Source organism: Myotis daubentonii, chromosome 2 (assembly GCF_963259705.1).
Source record: "Myotis daubentonii chromosome 2, mMyoDau2.1, whole genome shotgun sequence".
In the NCBI taxonomy this organism is placed as follows: domain Eukaryota; kingdom Metazoa; phylum Chordata; class Mammalia; order Chiroptera; family Vespertilionidae; genus Myotis; species Myotis daubentonii.
Genome location: NC_081841.1, coordinates 80582481 through 80599124, shown reverse-complemented (window position 1 = coordinate 80599124; position 16644 = coordinate 80582481). Strand labels below are relative to the sequence as shown.

At 38.4% G+C, this 16644-nt stretch overlaps 1 protein-coding gene across 5 annotated transcripts in view; it reads right to left on the bottom strand.

The window, feature by feature from the left end:
• Positions 1-871: 871 nt before the first annotated feature.
• The window catches only part of METTL25 (methyltransferase like 25), a 112883-nt gene continuing 97110 nt past the window's right edge, over positions 872-16644 (bottom strand). For 3 of the 5 annotated variants that reach the window (XM_059683719.1, XM_059683723.1, XM_059683721.1), the window contains 2 exons: positions 16390-16461; positions 14583-14829 (listed from right to left, as the gene is read on the bottom strand). In XM_059683719.1, coding sequence (XP_059539702.1) covers positions 14737-14829; positions 16390-16461 — 165 coding nt within the window. In that variant the 3' untranslated portion in view covers positions 14583-14736. Of the gene's footprint in view, positions 3345-14582; positions 14830-16387; positions 16462-16644 lie in introns of those variants that run through there. The other 2 variants (XM_059683720.1, XR_009451271.1) reach the window with 2 other exon arrangements.

The following is a 16644-nucleotide window of genomic DNA, read 5'->3' as shown; positions in this document are numbered from 1 at the left end:
ACAGAGCAGGGCGGATAGGGAGGTTGTGGCCCCGCCCCATCACACACAGAGCCGCAGGGCGATCAGGGGGTTTGGGAACTGCCCCCTGTCACGCTGATCCCGGTGCCGGGAGGCCTCGCGGCTCCACTGATCCTGGTGCTGGGAGGCATATTACCCTTTTACTATATAGGATAGAGGCCTGGTGTATGGGTGGGGGCCGGCTGGTTTGCCTTGAAGGGTGTCCTGGATCAGGGTGGGAGTCCCCACTGGGTGCCTGGCCAGCCTGGATGATGGGATGATGGCTGTTTGCAGCTGGTCACACACCCTTCAGGGTGGGGGTCCCCACTGGGGTACCTGGCCAGTCTGGGTGAGGGGCTGAGGGCTGTTTTCAGGCTGGCTGGTGACTGAAGCTCCCAACCGCTCCTTTTTTTCTTTTGCTTTTTTCATTCTGGGCCAGCTTTAGCTCTGAGGCTTGGCTCCAGTTCTTAGGCCTCCGCTGCTAAAAGCAGGTATCTGGTTTTTTTGGGTTCTATAATCGAAACACTGTTACAACTCCAGTTCTGAGATCCCGGCTGGCTGAAAGCAGGGATCTGCATTTGTTCTATAATTGAAACAATGTTGCGGTCCTGCTGGCTGAAAGCAGGGGTTTTGTTTAGCTTCTATATTTGTGACAATGTTTCAAACTGCAAGCTCAGAGGCCGGCAGCGGCAGGCGGGGAACGTTGGAGTCTTCCATCACTGAAGCAAGCATGCCTCATGTTCACTTCATGCTGCCTGGCTGCTGGCCGCCATTTTGGCTGGCAGTTAATTTGCATATCACCCTGATTAGCCAATGGGAAGGGTAGCGGAGGTACAGCTAATTACCATGTTTCTCTTTTATTAGATAGGATGTCTTTTTTAATGCTGTTCATACTAAGCATCCTTAAAACCTTTGTTTTAACTCTGTATCTGGTAGATTGCTTGCCTCCATTTCATTTAGTTCTTTTTCTAGAGATTTCTTCTGTTCTTTCATTTGGTACCTGTTTCTTTGTTTCTTCATTTTGGCTGCTTCCCCGTGTTTGTTTCTATGTATTAGGTAGAGAGCTACTATGTCTCTAAGACATGATAGAGTGGTCTTATGTAGTGTCTTGTAAGGCCCAGTGGTGCAGCCTCCCTGGTCACCTGAGCTGGGTGCTCCAGGTGCACCCCATGTGGGCTGTGTGCACTGTTCTGTTGTAGTTGAGTCTTGATTGCTGTTGGCATGTCACTGGGAAAAATTGATCCCTAGGCAAATCAGTTGTAAGGACCATCTGTTAATACAGCAGAGTATCTGTGCAGGGGCTGACCCCATGGAATAGGACTTGATTCAGTGGGGTTTTGGTGCCCCTTGAGTTTGTCCCTTGAGTGTGTCACTCATGGAGGTGGTAAGATTGTAATCTGGTGTGGTCTGAAGCTGTCCACTGAGTGCACTGGCTCTGAGGCCTTCTGGGAGGTGCAAGGTCAGCTATCACCTGTGCCATGCCTGGGGCCACCCAGAATGAGCTACTGAGCAACCTTCAGAAGGCTACTATTTGTGCTGGGCTTGGAGATTCCCAGGAGAGGCCAACCTGCAAACTGAGGCTGGCTGCCACTAGTGCCAGGTAGGGGTTTCACAGATGCCAGATGCTGCTTTTTTTGAGAGATTTTAGGGAAAGTCTGCAACGTGAGACAAAAGAGCCATTTATATGGAAAAGCCACTGGACGTGGCATGGGTGGGCACACAAGTTGGGTGGGGTAGGGTCTCAAGGAATCAATAGGGCAGTGCAAATAATGTGAACCAGGTTGATGCAGACTCCCTGTGTGGGCGGGAGGGGGCTCAGCAAGGAAATCATGACCTCTGCCAGCACTCCTGTCTTGAGATAAAGATACCACTCAAGCCCTCATTCTGAAGCCAGACAATTCAGTTCCTCCTCATCTGTACTTGGTGCCTTTGGATCTGCTGCCACAGCACTAGAGCTCAGAGCAACTTCGTCTGAGTAAATCCATGTGCTGGTCCTTCAAGAGGAATGTCTGGGACTCTAGGAGTCCATCATCTCACTCAGACACAATTTATGCTGATTCTTACAGCCTGGAGTTATGATGACTTCTCTTCCTGGCACTGGAGCCCTGGGGTGGGGGTTCTGATGTAGGGCCAGGACCAATCAGTCACTCCTTAGGGGGGGACAGCTGCAATTTTTCTTTTAGTCTCACAAGAGGATATGTTTTTATTGATTTCAGAGAGAGAAGAAGGGGGAGAGAAAGAGAAACATTGATGTGAGAGTGAAACATCAATTGGTTGCCTCCCAATGCCTCCTGACTGGGAATTTAACTTGCAACCTCTTTTTTTTGTGTGTGTGTGTATGGGATGATGCTCCAACCAAGCTACCTGGTAGGGGCTATCCCTCCCAATTTTTAACTGCCACATGTGGGTGTGGGACCAGCTGTTCTGCATCTCCTCCCCTCCTATCAGTCTGGATGTGGCTTCTTCTTAATACCCTTATTTATAGGACTTATGTTCAGCTAGATTTCAGGTGTCCTGAATGATGGCTGTTTTGTAATCTAGTTGTAATTCTGAGGTTGTGGTAGGAGGCTCTGAGTACCATGCTTATCTATGACAGGAACTTGTTTTTCAGCTTCACTAAATGCCAGGTCATTTTTTTTTCTAGTGTGCCAGACACTGTATTTGCAAAATTGTTTGTAGAAATAATGTGAGGCCAGGAATGAGGGAAGATTAATGTTTACTTCTGCCAATTTCCTAATCTATACAATGGGACAATGGAAATAATATACCTACTTCATGAGTTGTTCTGGGTATTAAATGAGTTAACACAAGTAAAGTGCTTAGGATAGTACCTAAGCAAAAATCAATGCTTTATAGTATATAAAGATAGAAATGTATCACATACTATTCTAAAGGACATTTTGGTGAGTGATTTAAGGTAGAACTGATACATTCATTAAGAAATAATCACCATGAACATTTTAAGCTGTAGGCATGGTGTTTGGGTGCTGGGTTTAGAAATGTGCGTGATAATTTTTGGGAGATGCAATCCACCATGGTTACAAATTCCTTCTGTGGAGTACACAGACATATTTCAGGAGCCTCATCTGTGTTTCTTGATAATTCATATCAATTGTATACCTCCTGGATATTAATTAAGTCAGGATCATCAATAGTAAAGATCAGAAGCTTGTCCAACTACACATATTTTTACAGTATGTCTCTGGATCATATACATTTATAAAGAATTAATGGTAACGGTGTTTTTAAATGACTTTAGAACAATGAAGTAAAGTTGAGATTTAAACAAAATATTTAGATGTGTTTTGAAAAAAAAACTTTAAAGAATGTAGAAGAGCAGCAGAAACCTAGGGGAAAAACAAAACAAAACAAAAAATAATCAATTTAGCTCATAGCCATATAGGAAAGGATTGAACTTCATACCTCATGACAAGGACTCTAGAATAACTATGTATGTTGAAAGGGGGTAATAATAATAAATATGGATAATAATAATTACGTATAGTGGCTAAACCCACAAATCAAAGAACCATTTTTGAATGCATGTAGAGTGGAAAAGCCTTTTGTACAAGTCTCTGCATTTATACTTATAGATGTGGAGTATATGCTAAGTTAGAAATTACCCTAGGAATAAACATCAATCTTAACAGATTATTTCAGCAAGTAATATTATATGTAAGTCAATGCTTTTCACCCAACAATCAAGTCCACATTGTTTGATTTATTTTATTTATTTATTTTTTTAAATATATTTTATTGATTTTTTACAGAGAGGAAGGGAGAGAGATAGAGAGTCAGAAACATCGATGAGAGAGAAACATCGATCAGCTGCCTCCTGCACACCCCCCACCGGGGATGTGCCCGCAACCCAGGCACATGCCCCTGACCGGAATCGAACCGGGAACCCCTCAGTCCGCAGGCCGACGCTCTATCCACTGAGCCAAACCGGTTTCGGCCACATTGTTTGATTTAGAACATATTTTTTTCCTACAGTGTCAATGTTATAAATATGGTTAATTTTCCACTTCTATCTCTCTAGGGCATTTAACATATACAGCTATTGCTTTTATATTATGCACAGTGTCTGAAATTAAGTGCTTTTACATTGAGAACTGTAAGTACCTGCATCAATAGAAGAGAGCAATGGCGTCTAAGAACTGAGACCACATGTGTCAACATGATTCATTTGTTTGTTACAGGAAATCTTTGCCCAAAAAAGATAAAGCTGTAAACTACTAAATAACTTCATTATTTGTTTCAGGAAATTCCCATATATTCATTTATCTCAGACAAACAATCTGCTCACCTTGGCAAAAGTTCACTTACTAAGCAACAGTTTGCTTATCAAGACTTGCTTCAGACTCTCGCCTTGCTATAGATACTAATCATAAGACTATTGTGTCATGAACTTTTCCAAATCCCAGTCTGTTCTCCACCTAAACCACTTGAGCCCAGACTCCCAAGTTCTATGAATACCCTCCTCAGACTTGCCCCTTCAGAAACTGTCAAAATTGTCACGGCAGCCCTAGCTGGTTTAGCACAGTGGATAGAGCGTCAGCCTGGGGACTGGAGGGTCCCAGGTTCGATTCTGGTCAAGGGCACATGCCTGGGTTGTGTCCCCAGTAGGGGACGTGCAGGAGGCAGCTGATCAGTGATTCTCTCTCATCACTGATGTTTCAATCTCTCTTTCCCTCTCCCTTCCTCTCTGAGTTCAATAAAAATATATTTAAAAAAAGATTGTCAGGACAGTGTCCTCTATTATTGTAGAAAGTTCTAATAAACTATAGTTGTGCATTATTAACCAGTTATCTAACAATATTTTAAGGGAGTTTAATAACATATTTTTAATTCTTTTAATCCTCATAACACCCTTTTTAATATAGGTTCTATTATTATGTGCCTTTTAGAGATGAGAAAACTGAGGTACACTGAATAAAGTGACTGACCCAAGTCCACAAAACAATTTAATTCACAAGAATCTAAACCATGGTACTAATATTACTGCACCGTTCTTCCCCTAAGTCAGCGGTTCTCAACCTGTGGGTCGCCAACTTGTGGGTCACGACCTCTTTGGGGGTCGAACGACCCTTTCATAGGGGTCGCCTAAGACCATCAGAAAACACATTTACATATTGTTTTTGTGATTAATCACTATGCTTTAATTATGTTCAATTTGTAACAATGAAAATACATCCTGCATATCAGATATTTACATTACGATTCATAACAGTAGCAAAATTACAGTTATGAAGTAGCAACAAAAATAATTTTATGGTTGGGGGTCACCACAACATGAGGAACTGTATTAAAGGGTCATGGCATTAGGAAGGTTGAGAACCACTGCCCTAAGTCAATCAATTTGAAGGATCCCTGAAGAATTCTGTTCTCTGACTCTCCCCTAAACCTTTAACTACTGTAATTAGTAATATTATTGTCTTTCTTCCTCATGGCACTGGGGTCTCTTTGAGGACAGGGGCATACCATAATCTCTGATATATGGCATTCATAAAATAAATTTTATATGAAACTCCACTTTACAACAGAGGTTCTGAGATATTGGCTCACCCAGAAAGGAACTGTCAGAACTGATGCTCCCACCAATGCACCACAATCTCTAGCTCAACTGAAAATGAGTTCTCAAAGAGCAGTTTTAATGAGATGAAAATCTACACACATTACAATCCCACCAAAGTATTATATTCCTTTGCTTTTTGCTATGTTATTATCTCAGTGTGATCATATAGGCCATCTCATGTTAATTAGATGCCTAAATCATACATGTGCCTCTGATTAATAAAAATTAAAAAACATTAATTAAAAATTGCAAAAATATTTTAAAACATAGGGAAGCTCTAGGTAGTTTCACTGATATTGAAATTCAAAGCAAAACATTCTTCTCATCTGTGGATAAACTCCAACATTTAAGAAAGCAGTTATTTCTCTGGTTAGGAGGATTTTATGCAGCCTCTAGCTAAGCGACAAGGAAGACTCTCTCTAGCTGTTCACCTCTTCTGAGTGTTTAGAAACCTCCAGTTTTCTGATAGTAAAAAAAACATGTACCACACTGGGCATAGTGCTGGCCTTCTCTCTCACTCTTGCTTTACTAAGTGGCTTTTTACAGAGCACAAAGTAATTTCATTAAGTGCCAACCCATCCCTTTATTTTAAGATAAATAACCTTAAGAATCCTTAAAAATAAATACCTCACTATAAGATGCATATTCCTTTAAGGGCATAGAATATTCCATCATGTAACTTAGATTAAAATACAAATATATATATAATTTATATCAGGCACTTTCTATGTCCGGCCTGGTTTCTGGGCATTTCTTTCCTTTAAATGTGGATTTTTACCTTCTGATAACATGAAAAATCTTTCCAAAAGGTGAAGGAAAAAGGCAAATAATCTTCAGTACAACTAATTTTATTATACCTACACCTATACCTTTCCTCTTTTTAAAGATAAATTGATAGCCACTTGGCCTGGAGGTCAAACCCTCCCTGGAATTAGCTACAACAATCAAGATTTAACTATAAGACTGCAAACAAAGACCACTAGGGGGTGCACCAAGGAAGCATAACAAAATGCGGAGACAAAGAAACAGGACAAAATTGTCAATGGAAGATATAGAGTTCAGAACCACACTTTTAAGGTCTCTCAAGAACTGTTTAGAAGCTGCCGATAAACTTAATGAGATCTACACGAAAACTAATAAGACCCTCGATCTTATATTGGGAAACCAACTAGAAATTAAACATACACGGAATGAAATAACGAATATTATACAGACGCCCGACAGCAGACCAGAGGAGCGCAAGAATCAAGTCAATGATTTGAAATGCGAGGAAGCAAAAAACATCCAACCGGAAAAGCAAAATGAAAAAAGAATCCAAAAATGCGAGGATAGGTAACTAACTATTACGCAGTCAGCTCTGGGCAGTGAACTTCCACTGGACAGAGAGGCCCTATAGACTCAGAGGCCAACCCCAGAACACTGCCACCCAGAGGCTGACCCACAAACTGACTCTTTGCTAAACACAAAATAAGGCAGTCTGGGAAATAAATGCGGCATGCTTTAAAATAAGGACTGTGGTTTACAACACAGAGGAACAGTATATCGCAGGGAAACTCAACACTCTCCTGAATACCTGGAAGGTCGAAGGCGAGCCACACTGAAGAATAGAAGAAACGAAGGACCTTCACTACTGCAATTTTTTTTTCTTTTTTCACTTTTTAACTAAGAAACCAATTTTTTTTCACTCTTTTTTTTCTCTTTCTTTTCTTCTTTTTCCATCACCTGATTTTACCCTTTTAATTACTACCTTCTTATTTTTAACCAGTATTATTACTGCTAACATTTTACCATTTTTTAAAGTGCCATTTTATTTTTTCTTTATTTTATTTTGGGATTAGTGTTCACCATTCTATTTTCATCGTTATATTATTGGTTGTTTCTAGTTTGCATCCATATCCAGGGAGCTGTTGCTGGAATTTGTTGGGATTAATGGCTGTTCTATAGGAGTATTCTCCTCATATAAAAAGTCTCTTCCCTCTTCCACTTCATTCTCTCTTTTCGCTCTTTTTCTTTTTTCTTTTCTTTTCTCGCTTTTATTTTCCCCCTTCCTTTTTCCCAATTCCATTTTTGCACTCCCTTTTTTTGGTCCCTACCTTTCTTTTCCTTTTTCTCTTTTATCTTTTTCTCTTCCTTCTTCCTTATCCCCTAATTCTCTTAATTCAGGTGGTCACCTTTACTTGGGGTTATTAATATCGTGAATATATTTGTGTATAGTGCCTGGTACGTGGTGCCTTGTTGTGTTGTATTTTGTGCCTTTAAATCAACGCAGCAGATCCAAGCAACAGCAACCTCCTGAGCACCACATCCTCTGCTGAGGAACAGCAGCTGTACGTGAAACCTCGCCCCACCAGCCAGAAGAGCCACCACAGCTGTGAACAGCACCCACCAGAGGAGCTGCTGACAACTGAAGAGCAGCTGCTACCGCAACCGCCCGAAGAGCAACCACAGACCAAGGAGTCACTGCCACCAAGGGAGCAACCACTGAACAACTCAACGTCTAGATATGTCAGTGAGATCAAACATGGGTAGACAAAGAAACCCCCAAAGGAAAGAGAAGGAGAACTCTCCAGAAAAGCAGCTAAGTAATACAGAGGCATGCAACATGACAGATAAAGAATTCAGAATAAGGATCCTAGAGTGCATAAACCGGATGGAGGAAAAAATCGACAACCTCTGCAAGAAGCAAGAAGAAACAGATGAAAAAATCGATAACATATGGAAGAAGCTAGAAGAAACAGATGAAAAAATCGATAACATATGGAAGAAGCTAGAAGAAACAGATGAAAAAATCAACAACCTAAGTAAGACCCAAGAAGAAATGAAGAGTGATATAGCTGCAATGAAAAACTCCATTGAAAGTATCAACAGTAGACTAGGAGAAGCGGAGGACCGAATTAGTGAATTAGAAGACAAGGAAGCAAAACACACCCAAAATGTACTGCAATTGGAGAAAAAAATTAAAAGACAGGAGGAGAGCCTAAGGGAGCTTTGGGACAACATGAAACGAAACAACATACGAATAATAGGAGTACCAGAACAACAGAAGGATGAACAAGGATTAGAAAACCTACTCGAAGAAATAATATCAGAAAACTTTCCTGAGGTGGGGAAGAAAAAAGTCACACAAGCCCAGAGAGTCCCAAACAAGGTGAACCCGAAAAGACCCACACCAAGACACATCATAATCACCATGGCAAATGTTCAGGACAAAGAGAGAATCTTACAGGCTGCAAGAGAGAGACGGAAAGTTACATACAAGGGATCTCCCATTAGACTGTCAAATGACTTCTCAACAGAAACACATCAGGCCAGAAAAGAATGGACTGAAATTTACAAAGTGATGCAAAGCAAAGGACTGAATCCAAGAATACTCTATCCAGCAAGGCTATCATTCAAACTTGAAGGGGAAATAAGAAGCTTCACAGACAAAAAAAGGCTAAGGGAGTTTGTCACCACCAAGCCAGCAATGCAAGGAATGCTAAAGGGACTGGTATAAAAATGAGAAATAAAAAGCTCAGAAAGAAAACAGCCACACAAAAAAAGAAATGGCTACAAACAAGTACCTTTCAATAATAACTTTAAATGTAAACGGACTAAATGCTCCAACCAAAAGACATCGAGTGGCTGAATGGATAAAAAAACATGACCCATACATCTGCTGTCTACAAGAAACCCACCTCATTAGAAGGGACTCACACAGACTGAAAGTGAAAGGATGGAAAAATATCTTTCAGGCAAATGGAAAGGAAAAGAAAGCTGGGGTAGCAATACTTATATCGGACAAAATAGACCTCAAAGTGAAGGCCTTAACAAGAGATAAGGAAGGCCACTTCATAATACTAAAGGGATCAATACAACAAGAAGATATAACCCTGGTAAACATATATGCACCCAATGTAGGAGCACCCAAATTCATAAAAAAACTCCTGGAAAATATCAAAGGAGAGATCGACAACAATACAATCATAGTAGGGGACTTTAATACACCATTGACAGCACTGGATAAGTCCCATAGACAAACAACCAGCAAAGATACAGCAATCCTAAATGACTCACTAGATTAGATGGACTTAATAGACATCTTCAGAACACTTCACCCCAAAGCCAGAGAATATACGTTCTTCTCAGGTGCTCATGGGACATCTTCAAAAATAGACCACATTTTGGGTCACAAGCAAAGTATCCCCAAATTCAAGAAGATTGAAATCATAAAAAGCGTCTTCGCAGACCACGATGGCATAATATTAGAAATAAACTACAATAAAAACAACCCCAAATACTCAAACACCTGGAAGCTGAATAGCATGCTATTAAATATTGATTGGGTTACCAATGAGATCAAAGAAGAAATTAAAAACATCCTGGAAACTAATGACAATGAAAACACAACAATCCAAAACCTATGGGACACATTGAAAGCAGTCCTGAGAGGGAAGTTTATAGCTCTACAGGCCTATCTCAACAAACAAAAAAAATGGTAGTAAATCATCTAACTCTACAACTCAAAGAATTAGAAAGAGAGCAACAAGAAAACCCCAGAGTGAGCAGAAGGAAGGAGATAATAAAGCTTAGAGCAGAAATAAATGACATAGAGACCAAAAAAACAATACAGAAAATCAATGAAACCAAGAGCTGGTTCTTTGAAAGGATAAACAAGATTGATAAACCTCTAGCCAGACTCACCAAGAGGCAGAGAGAGAGGACCCAAATAAATAAAATCAGAAACGGTAGAGGCAAAATAACAACAGACCCCACAGAAATACAAATGATTGTTAAAAAATACTATGGACAGCTTTACTCCAACAAACTAGACAACCTGGAGGAAATGGACAAATTCCTAGAAAAATACAACATTCCAAAACTCAATCAGGAAGAATCTAAAAATCTCAACAGGCCAATAACTATGAAAGAAATGGAAGCAGTCATCAAAAAGCTTCCATCAAACAAAAGCCCAGGACCAGACGGCTTCACAGGGGAGTTTTACAAATCATTCAAGGAAGAACTAAAACCTATCCTCTTCAGACTATTCCAAAAAATTCAAGAGGAAGGAACACTTCCAAGCTCATTCTATGAAGCCAGCATCACCCTAATACCAAAACCAGGTAAAGACAACACAATGAAAGAGAATTACAGGCCAATATCCCTCATGAACATAGATGCCAAAATCCTCAACAAAATCTTAGCAAATCAGATCCAGCAGTACATCAGAAAGATCATACACCATGACCAAGTAGGATTTATCCCAGGGATGCAAGGATGGTACAATATCCGCAAATCAATAAACGTGATACATCACATAAACAAATTGAAAGAAAAAAACCACATGGTCATATCAATTGATGCAGAAAAAGCACTTGACAAAATTCAACACCCATTTTTGATAAAAACTCTCAGCAAGGTGGGAGTAGAAGGATCATACCTCAACATAATAAAAGCCATATATGACAGGCCCACAGCCAACATCATACTCAACGGACAAAAACTAACACCATTTCCCCTAAGAACAGGAACAAGACAGGGATGCCCCCTCTCACCACTCCTGTTCAACATAGTACTGGAAGTGTTAGCCATTGCAATTCGGCAAGAAGAAGAAATAAAAGGCATCCAAATTGGAAAAGAGGAAGTAAAACTGTCCTTATTTGCAGACGACATGATATTATACATACAAAACCCTAGAGATTCCATCGAAAAGCTACTAGACTTAATACATGAATTTGGCTATGTAGCAGGATACAAAATTAACCCCAAGAAATCTGAGGCATTTCTATACACCAATAGTGAACTTTCAGAAAGAGAGATTATAAAAACAATCCCGTTTACCATTGCACCGAAAAAACTAAGCTACCTAGGAATAAACTTAACTAAAGAGGTAAAAGACCTCTACTCAGAAAACTACAGGACGTTGAAAAAAGACATAGAGGAAGACATAAACAGATGGAAGAACATACCGTGTTCATGGATTGGTAGAATCAACATCATTAAAATGTCCATACTACCCAAAGCAATCTATAAATTCAACGCACTTCCCATTAAAATACCAACAGCATACTTCAGAGATCTAGAACGAACTTTCCAAAAATTCATCTGGAATAAAAAAAGACCCCGAATAGCTGCAGCAATCCTGAGAAAGAACAAAGTAGGTGGGATCTCAATACCAGATATCAAGTTGTATTACAAAGCCACTGTTCTCAAAACTGCCTGGTACTGGCACAAGAATAGGCATATAGATCAATGGAATAGAATAGAGAGCCCAGAAATCGGTCAAACCAATATGCTCAATTAATATTTGACAAAGGAGGCAAGAACATACAATGGAGCCAAGATAGTCTCTTCAATAAATGGTGTTGGGAAAATTGGACAGATATATGCAAGAAAATGAAACTAGACCACCAACTTACACCATACACAAAAATAAACTCAAAATGGATAAAGGACTTAAATGTACGACAGGATACCATAAAAATTCTAGAAGAATCCAAAGGCAAGAAAATCTCAGACATATGCCGAAGCAATTTCTTCACTGATACAGCTCCTAGGGCACTTGAAACTAAAGAAAAAATGAACAAATGGGACTACATCAAAATAAAAAGCTTCTGCACAGCAAAAGAAACCATCAACAAAACAATGAGAAAACCCACTGTGTGTGAAAACATATTTGCCAATGACATATCTGATAAGGGCCTAATCTCCAAAATTTATAGGGAACTCATACAACTTAACAAAAGGAAGATAAACAATCCAATCAAAAAATGGGCAAAGGACCTAAATAGACACCTTTCAAAAGAGGACATTCAGAAAGCCAAGACATATGAAAACATGCTCAAAGTCACTAATCATCCGAGAGATGCAAATCAAAACAGTAATGAAGTACCATCTCACACCTGTCAGACTGGCTATCATCAACAAATCAACAAACGACAAGTGCTGGAGAGGATGTGGAGAAAAAGGAACACTTGTGCACTACTGGTGGGAATGCAGACTGGTGCAGCCACTATGGAAGACAGTATGGAGTTTCCTTAAAAAACTGAAAATGGAACTCCCATTTGACCCTGTGATCCCACTTCTAGGAATATATCCCAAGAAACCAGAAACACCAGTCAGAAAGGATATATGCACCCCTATGTTCATAGCAGCACAATTCACCATAGCTAAGATCTGGAAACAGCCTAAGTGCCCATCAGTAGATGAATGGATTAGAAAACTGTGGTACATCTACACGATGGAATACTATGCTGCTGTAAAAAGGAAGGAACTCTTACCATTTGCAACGTCATGGATGGAACTGGAGAGCATTATGCTAAGTGAAATAAGCCAGTCAATAAAGGAAAAATACCACATGATCTCACTCATTCATGGACAATAGAGACCATTATAAACTTTTGAACAATAATAGATACAGAGGCAGAGCTGCCTCAAACAGATTGTCAAACTGCAGCGGGAAGGCCGGGGAGGGTTGGGGGGCAGGAGGTAGGGGGGTAAGAGATCAACTAAAGGACTTGTATGCATGCATATAAGCATAACCAATGGACATAAGACACTGGGTGATAGGGGAGGCTAGGGGACTGTCTAGGGCGGGGGGATAAAATGGATACATATGTAATACCCTTTGTAATACTTTAAGCAATAAAAAAAAAAAAAAAGAAAAGAAAAGAAAAAAGAATCCAAAAATACGAAGATAGTGTAAGGAGCCTCTGGGACAGCTTCACGCATACCAACATCCGAATTATAGGGGTGCCAGAAGAAGAGAGAGAGCAAGATATTGAAAACCTATTTGAAGAAATAATGACAGGAAACTTCCCCTACCTGCTGAAAGAAATAGACTTAGAAGTCCAGGAAGCACAGAGAACCCCAAAAAAAGGAATCCAAAGAGGACCACACCAAGACACATCATAATTAAAATGCCAAGAGCAAAAGATAAAGAGAGAATCTTAAAAGCAGCAAGAGAAAGAAACCCAGTTACCTACAAGGGAATACCCATACGACTGTCAGCTGATTTCTCAACAGAAACTTTGCAGGCCAGAAGGGAGTGGCAAGAAATATTCAAAGTGATGAATGCCAAGAACCTACAACCAAGATTACTTTATCCAGCAAAGCTATCATTCAGAATTGAAGGTCAGATAAAGAGCTTCACAGATAAGGAAAAGCTAAAGGAGTTCATCACCACCAAACCAGGATTATATGAAATGCTGAAAGGTATCCTTTAAGAAGAGGAAGAGGAAGAAAAAGGTAAAGATACAAATTATGAACAACAAATACACATCTATCAACAAGTGAATCTAAGAATCAAGTGAATAAATAATCTGATGAACAGAATGAACTGTTGATTATAATAGAATCAGGGACATAGAAAGGGAATGGACTGACTATGCTTGGGGGGGAAAGGGGTGTGGGAGATGTGGGAAGAGACTGGACAAAAATCGTGCACCTATGGATGAGGACAGTGCGTGGGGAGTGAGGGCGGAGGGTGGGGCGGGAACTGGGAGGAGGGGAGTTATGGGGGGGAAAAAAAGAGGAACAAATGTAATAATCTGAACAATAAAGATTTAATTAAAAAAAAATAAAGATAAATTAAAGGCAAAATGTGATATCCAGTAAATATCAAGGGTCTCAAATATTGAACAGAAAACAAAGCTCAGCCAGGTCACGTAACTTGGTTGGAGCGTCATTCCATACACCAGAATGCTTGTGGGTTTGATCCCAGGCCAGGACACACACCTAGATTGCTGGTTTGATCCCTAGTCAGGGTGAGTATGGGAGGCAACCAATTGATGTTTTTCTCTCACATCGATGTTTCTCTCTCTCTCTCTCTCTCTCTCTCTCTCTCTCTCTCTCAATTCAATGAAAATGTCCTTAGGTGAGGATTAAAAAACAACAAAAAAGAAAACAAAGCTCAAAATACAATGTCCTATTGATGTGCTAAACCAGGAATGTAGATCAATTCTTTTATAATATTTTCATGTGTTATTTTTATTAAATGTATGCTTTGACAATGAGAAAATGAATTATGGTGTTCTGTTGTTAGCTATTATTTTATTGTTAATTTCAAATACAAGGAAGGCAATGTCTTAAAAAATATTTACATGACATGACATAAATGTTTAGAAAAGAAAAATTAGGAATAGGTTCCACAAACAGATACATCTAATACCTTGCTTCTATTGACATCATTGCTGCTGCTTCAGAGCAATAACAGCATAACATCTGGGAGATTTCACAGGATCAAACAACTTCACAAGTGCCGACCATGCAATATCTTCCTGCAAATTGGTAAGTGATTTAGAAATAAAACCATTTGTTGAAGGTAAAAACGAAAGATCGGTTATTCTATATAATGTAACATTAAAAACTAAGTAAAAACAAACCATATAAAATAAAATGATTCTTTGTTCAATAAAGTTAACATTCACAATTTTACTTTCAGGAATTTACGCTGAGAAAACAAAGATGTACATAGAGAGTGAACTACAAGGTTACTCTTTGCTGTGATTGTGAAAAACTGAAACTTGCCAATAACAATTGGGTATTACTTAAATTATTATATGATGAAACATTATTCAGCTTCTGTATAAATTTAATGAGATGGAACATTTTTAAATTAAATAAATGAAACAAATTAGATATAAATAGCATTTATAATTTGATTTCAATTTTAAATAAAGTATAAACTATGTGCACATATATATTCCAATATATATATATATATATGAGAGAAGCACTAAAAAACAAACCAAAAATTTAATAGTTAGTGCTTAAAGGTTGCATTATTGTTACTTTTAATTTTCTTTTTTATATTGTTCATTTTAAATTTCCAAATAAATATGCATTAATTTTATAAGGTATTATTAAAAATATTAAAAAATTAATATTTATATGATTTCTATTATCTCATTACCAGTCTATTAATCTTTGTGCATACCATTTTTATTGCCTATTATACTTAAGTCAATAGAAATTGTTTTGAAAAGGGAAATGATGAGTAAAGTAGGACTGATTCAAAGGTTTGAGTACTTTTTGAGTTAGTAGCTTAGGAAAACACATCATTTTCTAAATACTCAAAAACTGCCTTTCTCCATATAAATACAAATTAGAACAAAAGCAAACATTTATTAAAATCCATTTGTCCTAAGTAGCCTGTTGAAAAGAAGAAAGCAAAGCGCCCCATATGATAAAACAGAATTGTTCAAATAAAGGGTTTATATAGTGGAAACACAGCCTGAGTCCACAAATGGGTTTAATTTAAACAGTTCACAAAACTTTATTTTGATCAAAGCTGAGTAAAATCTGCAAAAAACATTTTCCCTAAGATAGCCAAAAGGGCAATATTTTTAGTTATTCAACATAGATAAATAAGATTGGAAAAAACACCACAAAAAAACAGACGCAGTCTTCATTGATCAGAAAGAAGTTTCTGACTGCAGAGTGCATATGCCCCAAAATTCAAAAGGGAAATAAAAGGCAAATTCTTACAAAATGTAACATATATATGATATCTTATATGTCTGGTCTTTATTACTGTTAGCTGTACAATATGGCATAAATGATAATTTGTGCTCACTGCCTACTGTAGAGTAATTACCATACAATTAAAAGAATGTAAGCTTTATTATGGTAGCATTGCTGAAAACATCTGTTATGCACATGTTTATGTTTTAAAAAGATGGAGTGAATATTTAAACTTTGAAAATATGATGAGAAAGATTACCTTATGTTTTAATCTTAAGTTTTATGTGAAAGAAATTTATCCTACATATAAGTGGATCCAAATTACTGGATTTAATAAATATATTTATTATGCATTTAAAAATAACACAACTTACCTGCTCTTTCAGGTAGCAAAGTCGATCTAGAAGAATCAATGTCTCTATACAAGGAGCCAGAACAACTTTCAACTAAAGGAAAGAATAAGTTGGATGGTGTTACTTAAAAGGAAAAAAAAAAAAAATGACTAGCCGCTAACTTAATATTATGTTTAAAAAAATGTATCTATAGAAGTTTGTATATGGCCAAATCTTCAATACCCATTGTACATGTACAGAAAATGAATACTGCAGAGATCAAAAGTTTTCTTTAAT